The 13,156-nt window shown below is 24.3% G+C and overlaps 2 protein-coding genes across 2 annotated transcripts; one reads left to right on the top strand and one right to left on the bottom strand.

The window, feature by feature from the left end:
* Window positions 1-4,408: 4,408 nt before the first annotated feature.
* Window positions 4,409-5,279, bottom strand: Phum_PHUM200270 (uncharacterized protein; the record flags this gene model as incomplete). Its single annotated transcript, XM_002425386.1, has 2 exons — window positions 4,409-4,474; window positions 4,671-5,279. 2 exons carry the CDS (start codon window positions 5,277-5,279, stop codon window positions 4,409-4,411), a joined length of 675 nt encoding a protein of 224 aa, XP_002425431.1.
* Window positions 5,280-10,683: 5,404 nt separating this feature from the next.
* On the top strand, window positions 10,684-13,067 carry Phum_PHUM200260 (Arginyl-tRNA synthetase, putative; the record flags this gene model as incomplete). Its single annotated transcript, XM_002425385.1, has 9 exons — window positions 10,684-10,806; window positions 10,917-11,130; window positions 11,204-11,456; window positions 11,544-11,857; window positions 11,938-12,126; window positions 12,209-12,436; window positions 12,511-12,707; window positions 12,779-12,951; window positions 13,031-13,067. 9 exons carry the CDS (start codon window positions 10,684-10,686, stop codon window positions 13,065-13,067), a joined length of 1,728 nt encoding a protein of 575 aa, XP_002425430.1.
* Window positions 13,068-13,156: the final 89 nt, after the last annotated feature.

Raw genomic sequence — 13,156 nt, 5'->3', positions numbered from 1 at the left:
GAAAAAATAAGTTTATTCACGTGTAACCAGTTTTTTACATGTCGCCATATATTTTTTTGTTTTATTCAAACGTGATTTAGTAAAAGAAAAATTTTTGTTTTAAATCATCTCATCTCTTAGTTTTTTTCTAGACCTCATTTGACCAGTTTTTATACGTTTACCCCACTAAAGTAAAAAAAAAATCCAGCATCTGTACCAAAATTAACTCTTCTCATTTTTTCAAACAACATAACGTGTCATGAAAACATTATGTATAAAACATATTAAGTTTTTATTTAATAAAATTATTATTATTCCCGTACAGGTGATACATCAATAAATTTCAATTTTAAAATTTTTTTCCTTTTTTCCTTTTTTTAATAATTTTTACCGAAATGAAAAAAATAAAAATATATATAAAATTATTTCATTCATTCACTCGCGGTTATAAAAATTAAATTATTTTTAACGGTGAGACACGTTTTTAAATAATTACTCACAATAAAATGTAACGTATTTAAATGAATTAAATACCATTGAGAGAATACTCGTCGGAAAACTTTTTTTTTCCTTTTTCCCCTCCCCTTTCCTCTCCTTCTTCCCTCCGCCCTTCGCGCAATTAAAATTTTTCAAAATGTTCAGTATGTTCGTAGTATGTTTGTGAAAGGTTGTTAGGGGTGAAAATCATAATTAAGAATTTTAATAATAAAATTAGTCGTAGTGTTATTATTGTATTTTTACAAAAAGGTTTGTGCAAACCCGACGCAAGTTTTTTATAACTTATATTTCTCCTTTTTTCCTTTTTTTGCAACCTTTTTTCCTTTTTTTTTTTTTCGTGCATGCATTTTTCATGATATGAAAAACCAAAATTTTTCCACCATCTAATCCGATATACGTGCCGTAAAATGTATTATTTATTTCGATGTGCGTAAATGCCGCGGTGGAATGACTTTCACAAAAAAAAAAAAGTAATAATAATAATAATTTTTCGAAATAAAATAAACCGTTTTTAATTTACAATAAATAAAGTGCAATAGAATAAAGTGAAAACCTTTTTACGGACCTTAAACCTTACAAATAATACTTTTCGATTATCTAAAACACTAACACTAATTACTAAACACAAGTTTTCTTATGCAAGTGTGGCCATATTGTCAAAAACATAACGACCGTATTTATGAATGAAACATAAACAAACATAACGTAAATTTAATAATTAAAAAAAAATTAAAGTTTCTTAAATTTAACCCCAGGATTTAACGCACGATTTTTCATTATTTACTTTTGACAAACGTTTGTTGTTGTTTTGTTTTTTTATTATTATTATTATTATATCATAACTGACACATTTTGTTTTTGTTTATGTTTTGTTTAAACATGTGTCACCGTTAAAAAAATTTCTTTCCTTAAAAATAATAATAATAATATATTATACTATTGTTTTGTAAAATAAATGACTAATTAATTATATTTATTGTTTTTAGTAAAACAAAATGGCTTTTAAGGTAACAAAAACCTTTTTAATTTAATTAAATTTTTTTTTTTGTAAAAAAAAAGCGGGGGGAGGGGAAAGCTGGGGGGGAGAGTCGCATTTAAAATCTTCGTAAGCATTTCTTTTTTTTTTTTTTTTTTTATAACAAATAAAAGTTTTTTGTCGTTGTTGTTAATTTTTTAAAATACATATACGTGTATATAATTACGCAACGTTTTGTATGCAGATAATATCAACCGGAAATAATAATAATAAATAAACCGGAAATAAATAAAAATTAATTTTTATCATAAATTTTTAATTAAAAATTTTTTTTTTTTTGGGGGGGGGGGAAATATTAAAATTTAATCGAAAAAAATAAATAAATAAAAAATTTTTAAATTATTTATTTATTCGTCGCCATTTTTAAATTAAAACCGCTCGATTGAAATTCCTTTAAATTCCATTAATTTTTTAAAAATATTTATTTATATTTTCAAATCAGAAATTGCGCTATCACTATTATTATTATTATTATTTACCGTTTCGCCTTTTAATTTTACGCATTTAAATTAAAATTAAAACTTAATTGAAAAAGGATTGAAATGATTTTTAACAAATGGCGATTGATAAATTAATTTGACGGTTCGAATAATAATTATAGAAGAGAAAATGCGTGCGTGTGTGCGTGCGTGCGTGTGCGTGTGGGTTTTGTGCGACTCGTTTTAGGCGGTAAAAACTAAATAAATGCAATTTGAAATTTTTGGAATTGGACTGAAAAATATATATATATATATATATTTCTTGAATTAAAATTTTCCGATTCAACATTGTGGAACTTATTTTGAAATCACCGTTAAAACGTAAAAAATCTTAGAAGCAGTAAATTGCCTATTTAAAACAAATATAAATCATTGTCAATCTACGACCTTTCTGCAACAGAAACTTTATTCTACCCAAATTTGACTTTTAACCATTTTAAATAATAAATTATAAGATTCCGGTAAAAAAAAAAAAAAATTTTCCATCGTTTTTTTTTTTTAAATTTAATTGGGTTTTAAAGAAAATAGAAATTAATAATAATAATAATTTACGGTGACGTAATAAAATATTTTGTAAACGATAATGATGATACATTCAATATTTTTTAATTAAAAACAAAAAAAAAAAAAATTAGTTTTTTCCGAAAATTTTGATTATGTAGTTTTTTAGTTATATAATAAAACCAGTAGCAACCGTGGCATAAAATTTTTTTTTTATTTACCTTTATTGTTATTTTATGAAAAAATTTACCGACTGTAAGCTTTATTAATATTATATAATAATAATAATAATAATAATAATAATAATTTTCAATAAAAATTTTTTTTCCCTCATGGTTTTTATCATGATATTAATAATAATAATATGTTTTGTGCTTTGAATATTTTTTCAACTTTGGCATGAACCCCCCTCTTTTGTTTTTTTTTTTATATATTATTTTATTTTCACTTGATAAAATTTAATTATTATTATTATTTTATATTATTGTTTACTATATTCGTTCTGCAGAAGAAAAAAAAAACAATACCTCAATTTTTAATAATAATAATTCAAAGCATTTAATTATTTATTTATTTGTTTTAACGATTTTAAAAATTAATAATAATGATAATAATAATTGTAATGTCTGTCGCAAACATGGAATAGTAAGATTATTTAATTAACCACATTTTAGACTTGATTACGATAGCAGGGGCATACACGACTCTGTATTATCAATTCAATCACACTGATAGAACTATGCCAACTAACAAACCGGATATTATTCCCAGCCACAATTTCGAAAAATGGAATGAAAATTAACTGAAGTAACCGTGCCGGCGGAAAAAAAAATCAGACAGCCAAATAAACGGACAAAAGGTTGAAATATAGAAATTTGGAAATAGAAATAGTCAGGATGTGGGGAGTAACAAGTACAGAAACTATTCCGGTCATCGTCGGAAAACTGGAAAAACCATGCCTCATTCTACAAAACAGAAATTCGAAGAAAATTTTAAAGAATTTAAAAGAAGAAATCGTACCGGAAATGGACATCATGTAAAATAATAACCCACCACATTCTTCGGAAAATTTTACGATATTCGAGTATTTATTTCTAAAGATTCAGGTATAAACCTGGAACGAACGTTTAAAAACTCCAGCAAGTATTTAAAAGATTATCGTTTTCAAAAGTGAAAATATTAATAATAATAATAATAATAATAATAATAATGATTTTGACGCGGATTAAAAAATTAAAAATATTTAAATTAAACAATACGTGTTAATATTTGTTTAAACCACCCAAGAAATAAAAATAAAACAATAAAATTTTAATTAAACAACGCGTTATTGTTTTTCAAGACAGGTTAAAATAAAGTTGTAGTAAATTCTTGAGTAATAATAAGTAAAGTTTAAATTCTGTTCTGATATTATAACATTGTTAACCTAATGAGGTTTGAGTAGTAGTAAAAGTTATGGCATGAAATAAAATTAACACTTTAACACAATCTTATTAAAAAAAGTATTGTCGTTGCAATCGTCGTTGAACGAAAATTTCATTTTGTTAAAAAGTTCTCTCGAGTTGTAAGTAAATAATAATAATAATTGACAATTGCATAAGTTGTCTTGCATAAAAAGTAACCTTAAAATATTATTATTATTATTTTTGTGTACGTTATTGTTAAAGACTTTAATCACGTGAAAAATTTTTAATAGAAAAAAAAATGATATTATTATCGTTGGTAGAAATATCGATTTTAAATTTGCAAATTTTTTTTTTTATATATATACATTATAAAACTATAAATTTTCAAATGCAATATCCTTTTTTTTTTCTTTAAAAAAAAAATAGATATATACTCTTTAACGAGTTAAACGCTACAAATTTATTGACATTTAAATTTTAATATTGTCAATAAATTTGTTAATGCGTTTTTATATGATAATAATATCATTTTGAAAAGATATACTATTACGAATGCAAAAGACGCAACGTTCAAACTGTAGCAGAAAACGGTTTTTAAACAAAAAAAAAAAAATTTAATATACTTTTTGAAATATGAAATTAATTAAATACTACTTAATTTTCTCGTCACACTCATTTAGAATATTAATTAATCCTTTCGAAAGAAATTTTTAAACCTTTTTTTTTTTTTTTTTAAATTTTAATTTAAATAAATAAAGAATACTAACTCACCGGAATTCTGGAGTAAGATGTAAGCCAAACGTAAGGATCATTTGCCGCATTTTCCGAAGCTGGAGTAGGACCACTTTCACTATCGTAATCAATACTACCTTTGTTAAAACCACTACTTTTATATTTACCACCACTATTACCACTATTACCACCACCACCACCACTACCGTGTTTACTACCACCTTTTTCGCTCAATTCTTGTTTTAACTTTGGATTAAAAAACTCGACAACGGCATCATCCGACGACGTAACCGCGTTATCTTCCAATAGAATAGGATTTCGTTTTTTCCTCACCGATTTCGTAGGCAACACTTCGAAATCCATGGCCAAACACATTTTTTCTACCGTCGATATGTATTCGTATAAAAAATAAGAAAGCACTAATTCCGTCACGAACAAAAGAAGCAAACAAACGTAAACTGCCCGACCGTTCATTCCCCGATACAATAATCTTTTAAATCTTGTCATTTCAGGTTCTCTCGGAGGGTCAACGAGTGATTCGCTCGTATGATCACTCACCTGAGGTGGTTCCCTCGCGGATTCTTCTTCTTCTTCTTTTCTATTTTCATTTGGCTCTTGTATACCCGCCACCTGATTTCCTCCTTCCATATTTCTCGCGAGTCCGACGTTTCAAAACACAACTGAAAAAATAAAATAATTTATTTCATTTACGCTATTATTATCATTAATTTAAAAAAAAAATTTTATGGTTATTTTTTTGAATTGATAAAATATTTAACCCGAATGACCTTTGCGACAATTTTTTTTTCATTTTATTTCATTGATCGATTATTTACGATCGTGTTTATTTAGTTTTTAACAATCGCCTGAAAAAAGAACTGATTTTAAATTCATTCAAAATGTAATTATGAATGAAACAACATTGCAATATCAACGATTCATTTATTTAAAAAAAAAAACATGGCAAAATATATATTTTATTTGTTTTATCAACAATGTTTTGGACCATTATCTAAATTTTATTTTTTTTTTTGTTTATTTTGGCTTTGGTGTCAATTACTTATTTTTTCTCACGTTTAAAACCTTATCATTATATTTCTCACAATTAATAAGCGTGGATATAATCATAGAAATTAGCAAAGGATCCAAAGTTACCCTTGGTGTCAGATTTATTGATGGAGTTTTGTTTGTATTTATCAACAAGTGTTGTCATAAACCTATTTACGTTTTAATATTCGTGTAATAATTTATAGCTCGAATTCTGATGAAGTAAATCATATGAAAACACTCTTTATTCCATTTTATATCGTAAATTCGAGACAGAAACGATCATTAACTATGAATCAATCAGTAGAAGAATTGCTATGTATATATATATACGCTTTTGATGTTATTTATAAGTTTAAAAAAAATAAGATGTATTGTTAAAACGCCATTTTTTTTTCAATAATAAATCATTTAAAATACAAAAAAAAATGAATGAATGAATGAGTTAGTCGTTTTCAATACGAGTGACCCCAAGGAGTCACATTATTAACAAAATTGTATTTTTTGCGAATTTTCCGCTTTTCTTTTTTTTTTTGTTATAGTCATTTCCTACTTTCTAGAAAAAAAAAATTTTTTCTTTTTTATTATCGTGAAACGTGACGATAATTATATTTTATAATAATTTTTTTTTTTCATTTTTAAAAATAACATTAAAAAACAATAATAAAAATAAAAAATTTTTACAACACATAATCACGTGGTGTAACGAAAAAAAAAGAAATTAAATTTTCAAAATAAGTCCAGTAAAAATAAAATATAATAAAAAGTATCATAAAAATTATTTGACCAATATGAATTCGTTCTGGAAAAATTTAATAATAATAATAAAGGAAAATTCAATTTTGTTTACGAAAAAGAAAAAAGAAAATTGTTTCTGTTTGAGTTTTGAACAAAGTTGATTTTAAAAAGTTTAATTTAATTTTTTTATTTTTATTTTTATTTTATGACTTGATAATATATTTACTCACACGGTGTAAAAATTTATATATGTATATATGAATGACAGATTCCATTTTTTAAAACTTTTTTTTTTTTTTTTATGGTAAAATAAAACATAAACAATTGTTATTATTATTATCACTCTAATAAATAATATTTTGTTGTTGCCTCAAACTCACCCCCTCTCTTGGGTAAACAATAAAAAAAATTTAATAATTTTATTTTATCGATTAAAAAAATAAAAATAATAATAATAAATCAATTACAAATATTTCAGGGATACAATTTTTTTTTTGAAAGAGAGAGAGGGGAGGGGGCTTTATTTTTACAACCGTAATTTTTCAACTGTCAAATAATTTCAAGTTCAAGGTTTCTTTTAAACCTTTTTTTTACTATCACAATTAACAATTGAAAATTTTCCAAATAAAGTTTATGTAATAAATAAAAATGGCTGAACAATGGCAAATTAATAAAATTTTTTATAACAATCAATAATATTATTAAAAAAAAAAAAAACTAAATAAATAAATTGATTGTAAAATTATTTAATTTAAACCCTTTAATAAAATTTTCATTATATTTTTTTCTCTTAATTTTGTTGTTGTTTTTTTTTTTTTTAATAAGATTGTTATATTAAAAAAAAAAAAAAACTCAAATTAACATCAGACGTTTACTATTATTATTATTATTTTTTTTTTTCATTATCATTATTATCCAGCAAAAATGTTTTATCGCAAACGTTTTAACAACTAAATGAGTTTTTGAATGTTTCTCTGAGTTGGCAATTTTAATTTTTTTTTTTTTTTTGTTCTTAATTTTTACATCCCTCCTGCTATGATATTCCTTTGATTAAATTTTCTTTTCTTCCCTTTTCCTTTTTTTTTTCTTTAAACTAAAATTACTTTCTTTGGAATCGTTTTTTTTTTAGCTTTTCTTATTTATTTATGTGTAATTTTTTTTGGGGGGGTGGTATTAATGTTCTGTCTTGTTGTATTTAATTATAATTATACTTTGATATTTAAGGTTATAATTTTTTTTTTTTTTTAGGTTCGGTTTATTAATATTAAAACGTTATTATTATTATTCGTAAAGAACAAAAAATTTAAATTTAAATACGAGTTATAATATTTTTTTTAATATTATTATTATTTAATTCAATTTTAATTATTTACTATCTTTAAAAAAAAAAATGTCGTAACGAATAACACGAACACGTTCACAAATGAAAAAAATATTTTTTTTTTTTTTTATATATAAAAGGGAAAAAATTTTTTCAATAAGAAAGCACAAAAAAAATTTATGAATTTTCTTTCATATCAGTAATTTTCCTTTTTAAAAAGGAAAAAATTTCAAATATTTTCTTTTTGTTTTCAACGCTTTTCCCTTTTATAGGCATTTAATGGCATACCTTTATTTGGTATTCGATAAAATACTATTATTATTTAAGAACGAAAAATTACAACGACAAAAAAATTTTTTTTTTAAATAACCCACGAATAAAAGCATAATAAAAATTTGCAAATAATTTAATTATTATATTATTAATAAATATTATTATCTTTTAAAAATTTAGTTTTTTTATTTAATTAATTGAAAACTTAATGTTAATAATTAAATATCAAATTTCTACTTGATTTTTTATATATATTATTAAATTAAAAAATGAGAAGATGAGATTATTTAAATAGTATCAATTCATTTAATGAATCTCTACAATTGTTTATAACAAGCTACTAAATTTTAATAAATGATATTTTTAAGTAAAAAAAGCATCAAAACTTACAATCTGCTGGAAAGAAAAACATTTCTTTACTTAAATAAAAGCATAAATGATAAGCACTTAACATTATCATTCAAACGAACCGTGAAATTTTATTATATTATTATGATAACCAATACAACACCCACAAAAAATTTAATATACCATAAAATGTGGAACGTTAGGGGTGGGGGAGAAGTGGATAAACGTACAAAAAAAAAAAAAAGATTGCCACCATACCTTATTTTTTGCAAAACATTATGTGTAAAATCGTCATTACATGATTGAAATTCATAAACTCATGGCTTAAAAGTTTTTTTTTTTTTTACTCAACATAATATAAAAATAAATAAATAAATAAATAACATACTGTCGTAAAATTAAATTACACGAGAATAAAAATTTCACTTCTTTTTCAAACTCTAAACTGGAACTAAATATTTTCTATATTTTCCACGAGGTTTTATATAATTTTCATTTTAAAAAAGGCGCATGTTCCAATTCAATCAAACAAGTTGTAATGTTAATTTACAACTTAACGACTTATACGATTTTAAAAAATTTTAACCGTTTTAATTTTTATTTATGCTGTCGTTAATACTATTTTATGTATTTTACCATCAATCAAACCTATCCATAATATTTTTAAAAAATGGTTGCACCATTATCACCATGTTTAGTACACTACCTGTCTTTCATCACAATTTTACCTATCTTTGGGCAGGTCGTTATTTACTTAACAATAAATACATCTTATTTTTACATTATTTTATTTTTCTCAGGTTTTAGGTTTCGCCCACTTGTTGACGATATTTGACTGTCGTTTATTGCCAAAGTTTTCCCCCAATAAAATTTACCATTAGAATTTTAAAATGGTTTGACTTGTTTAATTTGCACATATATTAGAAAAGTTTTAATTTATGCTCTTTTAATTACCTTATTTTGATTTAGTATTATTGTTTATCTTACATTATTCATTATTCGCATTTAAATTTATTGATAATAAGAGTAAATTATTATTTTTTATAAAATTTATGCCTTTTGAAACTTTTGGTTCAATACTACTAATGTAACATGAAAATCAAAAACAAAAAAAGTCTAGTTTTTATTTTACAACTCTAACGAATTTTCTCGAACGAATGCAAAGATTTTTATAATATTTTTCAATAAAAAAAAAAATTTATTACTTTTTTCTATTAGTAAAAATTTTTTAAAAATGCTTTTACAAAAGTTGAATATCAATTCAACAGACAAAAGTAACATGTAATTCAATCTTACATACCTTATTATCTGTCTATATTACCTTACTTCTTATGTTTTTCAATCACTTTTCTCTCTTTCAAAAAGTGTAATGTGCATGTGGTTTTAGCATTTTCCATTTTCCAAGTTGAAATCATCAATGAATATGAGACGAAAAACGTTATTATAATGCATAAAATTTCACAGAATGCACAAAAGATAAATTTAAGTTTAATACAAAACAGATTACTATGGGAAAAAAAAAAGAATCTTAATACAGATTTTATTTTGTTATTTCAAAAGAAAACCGAAAGATTTTTTTAAAACTAGAATATTAATATAACTAAAATTAAAATTAAATAATAGCACACAGACAAATTTCTAAATTATTATGTAATAATAAATTTTTTAAGTAAGCATTAATTTTACATCCTTGCGCGTTTTTGCGATCAACTGTAACTTAAAAATTCAGGGCTGACAACTTAACTCCAACACAAACGTGTAACGAATTTAATAAAATACTTTAACTATTACATCAGGTTAAATAAGATAGCCTTTACCAGATTACTCGTTTTTAATATTTCCAACTTGAAGTTTTTTTTTTTTTTTTTAATTATAATTTATAAAAGCAAAAAAAAAAAAAAAATGGATAGATTCGAGGCCGCCGTAGGTAGAATTATATCATTACAAATATGTAACTTTTAAGTATTTGATAAAATTTTCAATTTTTATATTCATATTTCAAATATTTTATGTGGGTTTCAAGTTATCAATTTAAAAAAATTCATTTAAATTAAAATTATTTTACAGATTTCATTAATATTTTCCGCTTTTTACTTATCTAAAATTTTATTTTAAAAAATTAGTTTTAGGTTCAACCATTTTGCATTATTTAGAATAGGATTGATTTTAAAAATTAAAATGTTAATTTAAAAAAAAATAAGATTAGTCATTAAAAATATGTCCATTTTTAGTTTTAGGGTATAAAATATAAATATGTGATTATTTTTTTATTTTTACTTTTTAAATTTTTAGAACGCAGAAACTTGCAAACTCATAAATCAAATAATGGATTTAAATAAGAAAATTACATTTAGTGAAATAGATGAAGAAAATTGCGACGATCCTGAAATTATTGCATTGCTCAATGAAAATAAGAAATTGAAATATCGCCTTACTATTTTAAAAAATGTAAATATTATAATGAAATTAATAATTTATGTTTCCTTATATTACTTGTAAATTTAAAATTTTATTTATTAAAGGCTGTCGAAAGCATGACAAGTACAGAGAAAAATAAGTCTGGGATTAATCCCAACGATGTTAGTTGTAAAGAAGAAAGATCATTTTACAGCATTCAAAATACTTTAGTTTCCATATTTAAAGAAGCAATTCAAAGAGCTTTTCCAGAATTAAAAAATGCTCCAGTTGTAATTGCTGCTTCGAATAATTCTAAATTTGGAGATTATCAATGCAACTCTGCTATGCCAATTGTACAGTTATTGAAATCAGAAGGTAAAAAAAAAGTTATTTTTAGTACTAAGATCATATTAAATGCAAAACAATCAGTGAATTTTGTTTTTTAAAGGTAAAAAATCTAATCCGAGAGAAGTTGCTGAAAAAATAAAGTCATGTGTGTCTCCTCACAATCTTATCGAAAAATTAGAAGTGGCAGGAGCAGGATTTATTAATGTTACATTAAGTCGTACTGAGGGTCAGAATTGTTTGCAGTTTATCTTAAAAAATGGCGTTTTGCCTCCTAAAGTTAATGCAAAATGCAGAGTCATTGTTGATTTTTCTTCACCCAACATTGCTAAAGAAATGCATGTGGGTCACTTGAGGTATTTTGTCAAAAAATTTTTTTAATCCTTAATAATGCATGCTTAGAAATTATTTAACATAGTAAATATAACTTACAATAATTTTAGATCTACAATCATCGGTGATAGTATATCAAATCTTCTCGAGTTTCTCGGACATGATGTGGTTAGAGTTAATCATGTTGGCGATTGGGGTACCCAATTTGGAATGTTAATAGCTCACTTAGAAGATAAATTTCCTGATTATCTGACCAAGTCACCTCCAATTCAAGATCTTCAAGCTTTTTACAAGGAATCTAAAAAGAGATTTGATGAAGATGAAGCATTTAAAAAAAGAGCTTATAATTGTGTAGTGCAATTACAAAGTCATCATCCCGATTATTTAAAAGCTTGGAATTTGATTTGTGATGTTTCTCGAAAAGGTGGACTTTTTTCTTTTTTTTTTACATTCAATATTTTTAATTATTAATCCATCTTCTAATTTTTTTATTTAATTATTCAGAATTTCAAAAAATTTACCAACGACTCGACATCAGAATAACCGAAAAGGGGGAATCGTTTTATCAAACAAGAATGGAAAAGTTAGTGAAGGAATTAGAAGCTAAAAATTTTTTAGTAGAAGACGAAGGAAGAAAAATAATGTGGGGAGATTCGTCAAGTATACCATTTACTATTGTTAAATCAGATGGAGGCAATTATTTATTTCCACAATTCGATTAAATTTATTTTTAATGTTTTAAGTATTATAGAATATGATAGTCTCGTATTTTCAGGTTTCACCTATGATACTTCCGATTTGGCTTGTATAAAGTATAGAATAGAAGAAGAAAAAGCCGACTGGATTATATACGTTACGGATTCTGGACAATCAACTCATTTTGACGTACTACAAAAATGTGCAATTAAATGTGGAATTTTAAATCCCGAAAAAGTCAGAATAGATTTTGTAGGTTTCGGAGTTGTTTTAGGGGAAGATAAAAAAAAATTTAAAACGAGATCTGGTAAATGGTTTTTTAAAAATTGATAATTTTTTATGAAAAAATTTTTTCTGAATTGTACAATTTTTTTTTTTTAGGTGAAACCGTAAGATTAGTGGATCTTATGGACGAAGGTTTAAAGAGATCTTTGGAAAAATTAAAAGAAAAAAAACGAGATGAAGTTTTAACACCTGAAGAATTGAAAAAAGCACAAGAATCGGTTGCTTATGGATGCATCAAATACGCTGATCTTTCCCACAATAGAAATCACGAATATGTTTTTTCTTTTGAAAAGGTATACGTTTGCAGCCATTTAAAGGTTTACGTAATGCATACAATATGGTAATTGTTTTAAAACCTGTACAGATGCTTGACGACCGAGGAAATACTGCTGTCTACTTGTTATACGCATTAACTAGAATTAAATCCATTGCAAGAAGTGCAGGTGTTACTTCCCAGCAACTTTTAGAAGCTAGTAAAACAACTCAAATATCTTTAGACCACGACAAAGAATGGAATTTGGGAAAAGTAAACTTTCTGTTAAACTTATTCATATTTTTTTTTATATAGAAAACCTTCTAAAAAGTGATTTAATAATTATAAATATCCTCCTCGCAGGTGTTACTCAAATTTCCCGACGTACTTTTTACAATAACTAAAGATTTGTGTCTTCATCATTTATGCGAATTTGTTTACGATGTTGCCTGTGCATTTTCCGAATTTTACGATTCTTGTTATTGTATA

The sequence above is a fragment of the Pediculus humanus genome, genomic scaffold (genome assembly GCF_000006295.1).
Source record: "Pediculus humanus corporis 1103172107547 genomic scaffold, whole genome shotgun sequence".
NCBI classification, from domain to species: Eukaryota; Metazoa; Arthropoda; class Insecta; order Psocodea; family Pediculidae; genus Pediculus; species Pediculus humanus.
Note: the sequence above shows the minus strand (reverse complement) of the source record. Positions and strands in the feature narration are given on the sequence as shown.